Source organism: Hyperolius riggenbachi, chromosome 12, assembly GCF_040937935.1.
Source record: "Hyperolius riggenbachi isolate aHypRig1 chromosome 12, aHypRig1.pri, whole genome shotgun sequence".
Classification (NCBI taxonomy): Eukaryota; Metazoa; Chordata; class Amphibia; order Anura; family Hyperoliidae; genus Hyperolius; species Hyperolius riggenbachi.
Genome location: NC_090657.1, coordinates 62414122 through 62426915, shown reverse-complemented (window position 1 = coordinate 62426915; position 12794 = coordinate 62414122). Strand labels below are relative to the sequence as shown.

At 44.5% G+C, this 12794-nt stretch overlaps 1 protein-coding gene across 1 annotated transcript in view; it reads right to left on the bottom strand.

Annotated features, from left to right (window-relative positions):
* DUS1L (dihydrouridine synthase 1 like) overlaps positions 1–12794 on the bottom strand; it is a 36641-nt gene that overhangs the window by 17813 nt on the left and 6034 nt on the right. Inside the window, exons 5-7 of the mRNA XM_068263020.1 lie at positions 10401–10483; positions 4707–4810; positions 1266–1410 (exon numbers count right to left, since the gene is read on the bottom strand). Of these exons, the coding sequence (XP_068119121.1) occupies positions 1266–1410; positions 4707–4810; positions 10401–10483 (332 nt within the window). The remainder of the gene's footprint in view (positions 1–1265; positions 1411–4706; positions 4811–10400; positions 10484–12794) is intronic.

Below are 12794 nucleotides of genomic sequence, written 5' to 3'. Positions count from 1 at the left end.
TCGGGAATTGGCCTGTGGTTTATGGTGGTTAACAGATTTATCTCCGATCAGATCTAAATCTGTCTATTGGTCAATCAGCCGCCAAAATCGCTAGATGTATAGGCACCTTAAAGGACATGCGAGGTGAAAATAAACTGATGAGATAACAATTGCATCTATCCTCCTCCTCCAGAAATTGACTTTTTTAGATATTATTATTATACTTGAATATAGTTTTTAAGTTTTTACTGTTTGATTGTCTCTGCTCAATGACACCTTCATTGAAGTATGTCAGAGCACAAATCTATGAACGATGTACCCTTTTTATCTCTTTTTTGCTCTCAGAAGCCATTTACTGACAGGAAAATGTATTATGGCTGTAATTACTTATCAGTGTGGATTATGCTATAGTCTGACTAAGTCCTGACCTGGACAAAAACTGTCACTTGCATACCTGATTTTTAACTCTTTCAAACAGCAATTAAAAAAAGGAACACAGCACAGTCAGTGTGCTAGGCACTGTACATACACATGTCTATCTCATCATGTCACCTCGGACGTCCTTTAATCCTTCACTGAAGGTAAACAGCTTGGCTTACTTAAAGGGGTTCTGTAGGGGGGTTGCAAAACAGACACTTACCTGGGGCTTCCATCAGCACCCTGTAGCAGTAACGCCCCACGCCATCCTCCTCCATTCTTCCGTTCCCCGCAACCAGGCAATTATTCGTTTAACAAGACGAATAATGCGCGCTCCCGCTTGCGTAATTGGAAGCTTACTGCGCAGTATGACGTTTTCTTGTACTGCGCATGCGCAGCAAGCTTCCCATGACGCGTGCGGGAGAGAGCAGGCGCGCGGCCACGGGCGCACAGCCGGAGTTGGATGGCATGCCGCGCTAGACCAGTAGCGGCAGCGGGGAGCGGGGAACGGTGAATCGGAGGAGGATAGCGTGGGACATTACTGCTACAGGGGGCTGATAGGTAAGTGTCTGTTTTTATCTTCAACACCCCCCCCCCCCCCAACAGAACCCCTTTAATATACAGGTTGCAGCCAAGGTGACTTCCTGAGTTGAGATGGCCATTGAGATTCAAATAATTCAGACTTGCATGCACATATCAACACAGGTTGGAATTAGGACAGCCAAGTAAACTTCTTGAATATTTTGACTGGCGCACATCCACGCTGCATGCAATTTTCATTAAATCTGAACGCAATTTGCATTTATTTGCATAATGTTAACAGTCCCTACTCAAGAGTGGTAATAACAAGCTGGTATTTCAATACTCACGTATGATGCCATAGCTTAAAGAGATGCGCCCGGACAAAAGACAAAGGGCATGGGTACTGCGGGACCAGCTCTAAGTACTCCTCTGCCATCTCCCACACCACGGGGTTTCTTCCCTCAAACAAGGCTGGGTTGTGCAGGTTTCCCTCTAAGACACAAACATTTACAGCAGATTAGGCCCATCAGAACTGTGTCCTAATGCTTGTGTGATGGCTGCATCAAAAAAAGTCACTCCCGCTAGATTTAAACCACATTCCTACAAGTAGTCCCATCCTAACCCAAGATGATGTCATCACTGTGCAGCCTCTGTGCGCCATCCAATCAGCAGAACCTTAGTGGTCTTTTGTCTGCTGGAACTCCATGAAGAAAAGCAGCATAGAAAGTAGAGGAAATCTTTCTGCAGGTAAGAGATTGCCAGAAAACTGTATTTTTAAAGAAAAAGTTAATGAAGTGTCATTTCAGCAGTTCCTAAACAGGAAAGGCCTTTCTTATTTATATCAATGTCTGAAAAATATTATGCTACAGAAGTTTTAAAATCCCTTAAACTCCGTTTGAAATAGAGGATCTTGTGTGTATGATCTGTTAAAATAATAGAAATGTAGGGCTCGGTGTGGAAGATACTGCTCATCTTTGCGCAACTGGTGAAAAATACCCTTCTGAAAGCAAACCTGTAAGATTAAAGGACAACTGTAATGAGAGGTATATGGAGGCTGCCATATTTATTTCCTTTTAAGCAGTATCAGTTGTCTGGTTATCCTGATGATCCTCTGCCTCTAATACTTTTATCTATAGACCCTGAACCAGCATAAGCAGATCAGGTGTTTCTGACATTATTGTCAGATCTGATAAGATTAGTTGCATGCTTGTTTCTGGTGTTTTCCAGACATTACTGCAGCCAAATAAATCAGCAGGGCTGCCAGGCAACTAGTATTGTTTAAAAGCAAATAAATATGGCAGCCTCCATATTCTGCTCACTACATTTGTCCTTCAAAAAGAGACACCTTTAAAGGACAACTGAAGCGAGAGGTATATGGAGGCTGCCATATTGATTTCCTTTTAAGCAATGCCAGTTGCCGGGTTATCCTACTGATCCTCAGGCTCTACTACCTTTAGCCTTAAGGCTGCCATACACTGGTCGATTGCCACCAGATCGACCAGCAGATAGATCCCTCTGTGATAGAATCTGATCAAAGAGGGATCTATTGGCTGGCTACACTGCAAACAGATTTTGAATCGATTTCACTATGAAACCGATTCACAATCTGTGGAGTTGCCGCCGCCGTCCCCTGCATACATTACCTGATCCGGCCTGCGCGAGTCCCCCGGTCTCCGCTATCGCTTCGCCGCTCTGGGCTCCAGCTTCACTTTACTTCCTGTCGGGGGAAGTTTAAACAATAGAGGGCGCTCGACCCTGAACAAGCAGACCAGGTATTTGACAATATTGTCAGATCTGACAAGATTAGCAACATGCTTGTTTCTGGTGTGGAGTACTGCAGGAGTACTGTGGCATCAGTGGATCAGTCCTCCAGTGGTTCAGATCATTCTTGACTGACAACACAGAGAGTATCCCTAGGATCTATAATGTCCAAACCTGCACCTCTACAATTCGGAGTGCCACAAGGATCAATCCTATCCCCTCTGCTATTTGCAATCTACATGTTGCCACTCGGTACACTTATCCAACGACATGGCCTGACGTACCACTGCTACGCCGATGACACACAGCTATACCTGTCCTTCAAACCTGGTGGAACAGACCCTACCCCAAAAATAAACTCTTGCTTAGCTGAGCTACAGGCATGGATGAATGATAACTGGTTGAAACTGAATGCTGACAAAACTGAGGTCCTTTTTGTCCAAAGCCAGTACTCGCCATCAAAACAGCTCTACCCTAAAGCAACACCAATCAGGATTGGGAATTCAGACATAAACCTTTCCAACCTTGTGCGCAGCCTTGGTGTACTAATCGATGGGGAATTGAGTTTCAGAAACCAAATTTCATCTGTAGTTAAATCTTCCTACTTTCATCTGAAGAACATTGCAAAGATTAAATATCTGATTCCCCCAGAGGATCCTCCAACCCTAATTCACACCTTCATCACATCACGGCTGGACTACTGCAATGCCCTTTATGCTGGCCTCCCCAAAAAGGACCTGCGTCACCTGCAATTAGTGCAGAATGCTGCTGCCAGATTGCTAACAAACCAGCCTCGCCACTGTCACATTACACCGATCCTTCGCTCACTGCACTGGCTACCAGTAGAATGGAGAATACTCTTCAAGATTGGACTTCTGACATTCAAATCCCTGCACAATCTGGGCCCTGAATACAATAAGGGCTTGCTGAAGCTGCACCACACCTCTCACAACCTCAGATCAGCAAGTTCTATAAACTTGGTCACTCTCAGAGTGCACCTCAAAAAATCTGGAAATAGAGCCTTTTGTCATGCTGCCCCTACTCTTTGGAACTCCCCGCCACACCCAGTAAAAACAGCACCATCCTTGGAGCTATTCAAATCCAGACTGAAAAGCCACCTGTTTAGCCTGGCATTTCCAGACTTATAAAACTCTTCCTCTGTACTACGATGGTCTGAGCCATGCTTATGCGCTTTGAGTCCTACGGGAGAAAAGCGCTTTACAAATGTTATTTGTTGTTGTTGGTGTGAATGAGACACTACTGCAGCCAAATAGATCAGTAGGGCTGCCAGGCAATTGGTACTGTTTAAAAGGAAATAAATATGGCAGCTTCCATATTCTTCTCAGTTCAGTTGTTTTTGAACAAAAACCATGGCTTTACACTTGCGAGCAGTGGTGAGGGTTCAACTGAGCCTGGTCACTGCCCTTCCCCACTGCGCTCCAAGGCCTGTTCCAATTTCACCCAAAACATCCTCCTTCCGGCTTTGAAGGAGGAGGTATTCTAGTTATGGAACGTGACAGAGCGCAGCATCCCGTGAATAGTTTGCGGCAGTAACGGTGGAAGACCTGAATGAATGGCAGGCAGGCGAGCATTCTGTGCAATGTATGCAGCGAGTAGCCTCTCATAGGCTAGCAATGATTCCATCAGCCTCCGTCGCCATCTGCTTCGTCCTTTTTATCTGGAATTTACACAGTGTGCCCATATTTGTGTTATGATTCCCTGAACGGAACAAACTAATCTATTCTGAATAGACTGAAGTGCTCTGCGTAGGATACAGTTTTATGCATTTCACTAAATGGAACGTCTTTATAGCCAGTATGAAAGCGGCCTTAGTCTGATAGTCTGGTCTGCATAGGTCTTCTGTGTCTGGCCTACTGTACTAGAGGCAGAAGATCAGCGCAACACTCAGGCAAATGGTATTTAAAAAAAATTAGGGAATAAGGATGACGGCTTGCGGATCCTTCTCACTAGCAGTTTCCTGAAATGCTACCATATTAAATTGACAAGTTCAGTAAGAAGGTACCAACCTGCACTCATCACCCCCTGGACTCCAGTCTCTTGGATGCATCGCTCCACATCACTGAGGTATTGTATATTTCCATTTGCAAGGACGGGAACACTGACAGCACTCCTGTGTCAGACAAGGATTAATATAGACAGTATTAAAAACAGTGCATACCATTATTAAAATGGTAAATAAAATAGGTAGGGCAATACAAAATAGCAAGCTGTGACTTGCAGAGAATCTGTAAGGAAAAAAACAGAGCCCCTGGGGGTATTTACCTGGGGTAGGGGGGGGGGGAGCCTCTGGATCCTAATGAGGCGTCCTCCTCCGTCCCTCAAGCGGCCAGCCACGTCCGGACCAGTAGAGCGGATCCGATCAGGCTCGGCTATTTCCACCCGATCCCAAAACAAAGCCTCTGCTGCGCCGGCACAAGGCTCACACAGAGTTGTTATGATCTTAGAAGCCAGCACTACCAACAGACTTGTCGGCGGCTGACAGCGCTAGAGTGGAAGAGGAAGACTCATCAGGCATCCAGAGGCTTCCCCCCCTCGAGGTTAAGTAACCCATAGGGGCACTTTTTTCTTACAGTTTCTCTTTAACTCCCCAACAGAAAGCCGCACACACATCAATAATGGTAGAAGCAACCACTTTATTAAAAGTACACCTAAAGCGTTGTAAAACAATTAAAAGTTATACTTACCCTGGTAACTGGAGATCTCTGGGTTTCTTTAACCCTATTTGACAAGAAACGTACACATGGACAGAGGTAGCCTGTTGAAGCGGGATATACCTGCGAAATGTATTGCACTTTTTTGGAGTATGCAAATAAATTGTTTTTGTTGAATAATATCAACAGCATCTTGTGTCTATTTTGAGGTTTTCCACCACTGCCTCCTCTATTTTTAGCGACTTTTATCCTTCTGGTGCCTCTGTCCACGTGTACGTTACTTGAGTCCACCCTTGGTGGAGGGGGTGCTGGCCCAATTTTCTTCCGTGCTACAGAGAGCGACTTGTTAATCCTGAGTGGGGACAGGTCTAATCTCCCCACCTACCTATGCAGTGGTTACCTGGATGGTTACCCTGGTTTGTCAGTATTAGTATATACTTACTTTATCATACCCATATCTCCAGTACATACTACACTATATTGGGCTCTAGGTGTCTCCCTTTCCTAGTTGACAAATGGTTGTCAAATCGGTTTCTTGCAGCCATGATCCCGCCATAGACAAGAGCATCCAAACTCGAAATGCGTGAATAAAGTCTACGTGTGGCCAGTAAAGCAGGGCTGCTCATGCAAGAATGAAAAATCTGTTCACGGGCAGGTTTGTCCTACTGGGCATGCTCAGAACTTACTCATGGCATGCCCAGTCTGGATGCTCTCATCCACAGCTAGGAGGGCGGCTGGAAAAACCTTATCCAAATTAAACGAGTCTAAAGGTAGCCATACACTGGTCGATGTGCCATTAGATCGACCAGCTGACAGATCCCTATCTGATCGAATCACAAGCGCTCAGAAAAGCGCTGCTAGTGGGTTCCAGGTCTTAGTCTCTAGGCTTTCTCTGCTGTTCAGAGGACCTCTGCGGGTGTTTTTTTGATGTGGCAGGGGTGTGGCTTGAAGCATTATACAGTAGAAGGTTCTGGAAGGGAGTGTGGCTGGACTGCACCTCAAACTACCTCCCAAACATTATTGTGGGAGGGTGGTGTGGTCCAGGAACAGGGTGGCAATAAAAGTTGAGGTGAAGTTTTCGGGGGCACCCAATTAGGTTGGGATGAGGCAGGGTTTAGTTAAAGTGCTTCCGAAGCATGGAAATTCAACAAGGCACGGAGAGAGAAATGGAAAGGCTCTAAGATAAACAATTTGTTATTAATGCCCTAAAAAATTTCAACCTTAAAGTGAACCCTAGGTGAAAACAAACTGATGAGATAAACAATTATATTTATCCTCCTACTCCTAAAATGACTAAATATCCCAGGGTTGTTTTTTTTTTATACTTAAAGGGACTCCGAGCAGTGCAGAAACTATGGAAAGATGCACATCATTTTAAAGCTCTCTTTCTTGTATTACACAGGGCAACTTTTTGTCAAAGTCAGCAGCTGCATTCAGCAGAATGGAGCTGCTGACACTGGGGAAAGTGTCGTCCTGTGTAATACAATATAACTATGGCTTGATGGATATCATTTTAAAGCTCTCTTTCTCCTCTTTCTGACGACACCTAAATTGTCGCCCTACACCTTTTAGTTTTCTCTACTTTCGCGATCGAAATCGCGGTCGCGGCAATTTCAATCGCAAAAATAGCGAAAACTAAAAGACGTAGGGTGGTGGTTTATATATCATTGGAAAGAGGAGAAAGAGAGCTTTAAAATGATATGCATCTTTCCATAGTTTCTGCACTGCTCGGAGTCCCTTTAAACATTTACAAAGTAGGTTAAATGTTTTACTGTCCCTAATCAGTGGCAGCCTATTTAGTGTCCCAGAGTTGAAAAACTTCAATAGTTTGTGCATTTTATCCTTCCCTGCTCTCAGAAGTTGTAATATGCCAAGAAAACTTTTATGTCTGTAATCAGTTGATCAGTGATGCTTACTATATTCCCCACAAAATACTGACCAAACAGAAACTGTCACTTCCATGCCTAGAAAAAAAACTCTTTCGGGCAGCAAAATAAATCAAGTAAAACAGCCTGGTTAGTATGTTTTGCACTGTACAGACACGTTTATCTCAGGTCATCTCGGGCACACTTTACAGCAAAAGGTGCAGGACAGACTTGTCTCAGCACTCTAAATTACTTACTTCAGCCTTAAAGAGACTCTGTAACAAAAATTTCAGCCTTATTTCTTCTATCCTATAAGTTCCTATACCTGTTCTAATGTGGTCTAGATTACTGCAGCCTTTTCTAGTTGCACTGTCTCTGCAATATAGCTAATCTTTTCCTGTCAAGCTTTGTCGACCCAGAGAGGAATGGGCTGCCTCTGTTGTAATGAATACAAGTTATGCACACCCCCTGCAGGCTCTGTGTGCTTAGTTTACTCCTCACTCTCTGCTCTCAGTTTCAGCTTGTGCAGTTTGTGAGGCTGAGAGGGGAAGGGAGCTGCCTGTCACATGCTGAGTGGCCGTGAGAATCCCAGTATATATATATATATATATATATATATATATCTCACATCAATTCCTGGTTAGCGGCCATGTTTTTTTGTTTGTAAAAACTGCCCAAAACTGGCGATTAAAGGCCAGGATCGCGGTGGGGAGTGGCGGAAACGGCAAAGAGGGATCCAGGAGGTCAAAGTGACTCGAATGGTATGTTTTTTATTGTACAAATCAGACAGTGCAGATTCTCTTTAACCCATTCGCGTTCCGTTGCTTTTCACTTGAGCAATGTTCACCTCTCATTGATTAGCCTATAACTTTATCACAATGAACTGATCTATATCTTGTTTTTTTCCGCCACCAATTAGGCTTTCTTTGGGGGGTACATTTTGCTAAGAGCCACTTTACTGTAAATGCATTTTAACAGGAAGAATAAAAAAAAAACTGAAAAAATTCATTATTTCTCAGTTTTCAGCCATTATAGTTTTAAAATAATACATGCCTCCATAATTAAAACTCACGTATTGCATTTTCCCATATGTCCCGGTTATTACACCGTTAAAATTATGTCCTTATCACAATGTATGGCGACAATATTTTATTTGGAAATAAAGGTGCATTCTTTCCGTTTTGCATCTATCACTATTTACAAGTTTAAAATAAAAAAAAAAAATATAGAAATATTTCATCTTTACATTGATATTTAAAAAGTTTAGACCCATAGGTAAATATTTACATGTTTTTTTTATTGTAATGTTTTTTTTTTTATATTAAACATTTTATTTGGGTATTTTTGGGAGGGTGGGATGTAAACCATAGTTTTTTAATGTAAATGTGTGTTGATTTTAATTTTTTTTTTACTTTTTGTTGTAGTTTTACTTTTTGGCCACAAGATGGCGGCCATGAGTTTGTTTACATGACGTCACTCTAAGCGTAACACGCGCTTAGAGTGACGCATCGGGGAGGGAATGGCCAGAAAAAGCGAAGCTTCCGAGAGAAGCTGTCGCTTTTTCAGCGGGGGAGAGGAATCAGTGATTGGGCACCATAGCCCGATACATTGATTCCGTGGCTATCGAATCCGCGGCCGGGAGTGCGCGGTAGCGCGCATGGTTCCTGGACATAGTTTCTACGTCCAGGAACCAAAATAGGTTAATAAGCTTTTACAGTATAAGGGCAGGGCTCAAAGTGAACAAGTTATATGAAATAAAAAAGAACTAGAAATTCAAAACACAGAGTCTCATAAGCAAAAGTTAAAATGTAGAAAAAGCCTTTACACACTACTCGACACTCAAAATGAAACTATGTAGGAGATGACAAACAATAAAAATGAATGCAGGGTAACATGAGGTCGACCTTAAAGGACAACTGAAGCGAGAATTATATGGAGGCTGCAATATTTATTTCCTGTTACCCTCCCTGGTATTCAATTTCCCCAGGATTTCTGTTCATAAAGTGATTCAATTAATTTAAAATAATGTTTAAAGGGAAGGTTCAGGGAGGGAGGTAAAAAAATAAAAATCAGTATCCACTTACCTGGGGCTTCCTCCAGCCCGTGGCAGGCAGGAGGTGCCCTCGCCGCCGCTCCGCAGGCTCCCGGTGGTCTCCGGTGGCCGACCCGACCTGGCTAGGCTGGCTGCCAGGTCGAGCTCTGCTGCGCTCCATGGCCTGGCACTTCTGCGTCCCACGCAGGCGCGTTGACGTCATCGGACGTCCGCCGGGCTGTACTGCGGAGCGCCGGCGAGGGCACCTCCTGCCTGCCACGGGCTGGAGGAAGCCCCAGGTAAGTGTATATTGATTTTTATTTTTTTACCTCCCTCCCTGAACCTTCCCTTTAAGCATTTGAAAGGCCGGGAAGGGTCTATGACAGGGGTAGGGAATCTATGGCTCGGGAGCCAGATGTGGCTCTTTTGATGGCTGCATCTGGCTCACAGACAAACTACACTGCTCAAGTAGCGCAGCTTAGTGTAGCAGTGCTAGTAACATTTTTAAAGTAGGCACACTACTACTGTAGTATGCCCTACTAACTTACTCAAGCTCCCCCAAAACTAATGGCCACTCCAAATGTCACACCATGGACCCTGTCAGGTCCAACAACTTTGTAGGATGAGATTCCCACACTTTGATTGGCCCAATAGGCTGCCTGTTACTTGACAGGCAGCCTATTGGGCCAAAGTGTGGGGATCTCATCATGAATCAATCCCCAAGTCAGTTAGCTAATAGTACAAGCTGTTAGTGGGTATTTCTCCTGTCTGGCTCTCGGGGAAAGAGCCGATGTTGCTGAAACCCAAGAGAAGCTGAAGACATGTATGACACTTCCGCTGCCCAGAGGATCAACTGTATACACATCACCATGGCAACGTGAGCCCTCTGCTGCGCATGCGCACTGTCCCAGTTTGAAACATATTGCATTGCTCTCACAGAAATACATTTTAAAATATGTGGCGTTCATGACTCTCACTGCCAAAAAAAGGTTCCTGACCCCTGGTCTATGAGATCCAGAGCCTACACTCTACATAGGTGAGTGTCTAATTTTTGTTCCTGTTGCTTCACATTTGCTTTAATGATATGACTTGTTTGGGACAAGAAACTTTCTTTTTTTATGCTACAAGTGCCGCACTTGGTCACACGCTCACCTCACAGCTTTGATATGTTCCCATGATGCAACACCTGTCAGGGGCCCCTTCTGCTCCTTGGTGCGACCATGAACCGTGAGCAGCTGAAACAAGAAAGATCCAGTTGGTACAGTATAAACTCGTTATAGTAAACTCTAATTTAGCAAAACTTTGGTTATAGAAAACTAAATGTCCAGGTCCCAGCCAAGCACTATTATAGGTATATGGGAGTAATGCCTGGTATAGTAAACCCTGATTTAATTGAACTTCTGCTATATTAAAGTGTAACTGTCAGGCATAAAATCAATTCTTTATTTTTATCTGGTAAACAAGTAATAAGGATGCTAACCAGGCAATCCAAAAGTTAAAATCGCTATTACTTTTCTTGTTGATAAATGATCATTCCCCAGTTTACCTGACTCTTATTTGGTACACACAAAATTTGCTACACAAAAAGGAAGTTGCAGGGTATGCTGGGTTGTCTTTTTTTTTTTTTTTTGCTTTTCTACTTCCCCTCAGACTTAACTAATGCAGCCTGATTGGCTGAAGCCTCTTTCCCTCCTGTTTTCCCCTCCCACACCTCTGTTCCTCTCTGATTGGCCGATATTTCTCATGCTGAGACAATGCACTTTCTATAGTGGAGGGCAGGCAAATCAGGCAGAGGAGAGTAAGGGAGGAAATTACATCAGAATTGGCTTCAAAATAGCCACACTTAAAACGGCAAATGCTAAGAAGGATTTTCTCTTTTTTTTACTGTAGAAAAAAAAAAATCACTAAAATCAAAACGTGGACAGTGCAATAATAATGTGTTTTTTTTCTGAGACAGTATGGCTGACAGCTCCTCCTTAAGGCCTCTTGCACACTGCAAGCGATTCCGATTGGGATTCCGCTTTTTAATCGGTTTTTACATCAGATTCCGATTTGCAGTGTGCTCCCTGCACACTGCAAATCAGAATCTGAATCGGATGTAAAAACTGATTAAAAAGCGGAATCGGAAGTGCATGCAGTGTGCAAGAGGCCTAAGTCTGGTTTTTGGCCCCTGCAGTATTTTGTATCCGGCTACAGCAGTGGGCGGGCGCATGCGTCGTACGTCAGTCTAATGAGCCGTGGTCATTGTGCGGGCTGACAGCCACTTGTAGCCTGCTCACTATCTGCACACTATTCTAGGCACTGGCCAATGCATGGGCTAAAGAGTGCAAGCTGCATCATCCAGTGAGACCTATGCTTCCTGTGTAAGCCGCTGATTACTCAGAGAATAGCCTCTCATTTGTGACCTGCTTGTGCATGGCTGCAACGCTTCAGTATCATCCAGGCTGTACAGAAATGTGGACAGAGGAGCACACTACAGGTCAGTACTGTACCTGCATTTACTAGTGAGACCAATGATTCCTGTGTAAGCGGCCGCCTGATTATTGAGGGAATTGCTAGTTATCTGTGACTTGCTTGTGCATGGCTGCAACCCTACAGCATTATCCAGGCTGCACAGAAATGTGAACAGAGGGGCACGCTATCAGTACTGTACCTGCATTAACCGGTGAGACCTATGCTTCCTATGCAATCAGTTGTGTGATTATTGCATGCAAATCCCTGCACTGTGCATTTTGATCTAGCTTAGGCACCGTCTGTGCTCGCTTGCTGAAGCTTTGACAAGAAAAAAAATGACCCAATTATTGACTATTATGTAATAAGATCCAGTAATAAGGTATACTTTATGTGCTTCAGTATGACAATTTCTGATATAATAAACTACTTTCAGGGCCATCCCACCTATGACACTAGGTGACGCCGCTTCCTCAGGCTGCATCACACATCAGGTGATATCCCGCCCACCCCCCTTGCTTCCGGCTGCTGCTGGTTTAGGGTGGCTGCCTCCTGCAGCAGGACAGGCTCACCGGGTCCCCCTCGCCTGCCCTGCTTGTAGCAAACGTCAGATCCGCATGACCCACCACGGCTTCCATAGCAGCGCGTAAGTAATTACTTTTGAAATACGCGCTGCTATGGAAGCCGCGGTGGGTCATGCGGATCTGACGTCTGCTACAAGCAGGACAGGTGAGGGGGACCCGGTGAGCCTGTCCTGCTGCAGGAGGTGGTCTCCACTTGTTTCAAGAAGGTAAGGGGGGGCTGAGGAGGGAGGGGGTTGCAGCAGGGCCAGGTAAACCTACCTCAGAAACCTATCCTGCTGCAAACCCCCTCCCTTCCCAGCCGACGCTTACCTTCTTGAAACAGGCAGTGACCACCTCCTGCAGCAGGACAGGCTCACCGGGGCTGGTGGCAACTATACTAGCTACCTCACAAGTTTGCCTCAGGCAGCATAAACTCTAGAACCGACCCTGACTACTTTGCCTGGTGCCTCGGAGTTCACTATGGCCTCGATTCATAAAAAGCAGTGCGATAAAAAAATCTTGTCGGGAAAAT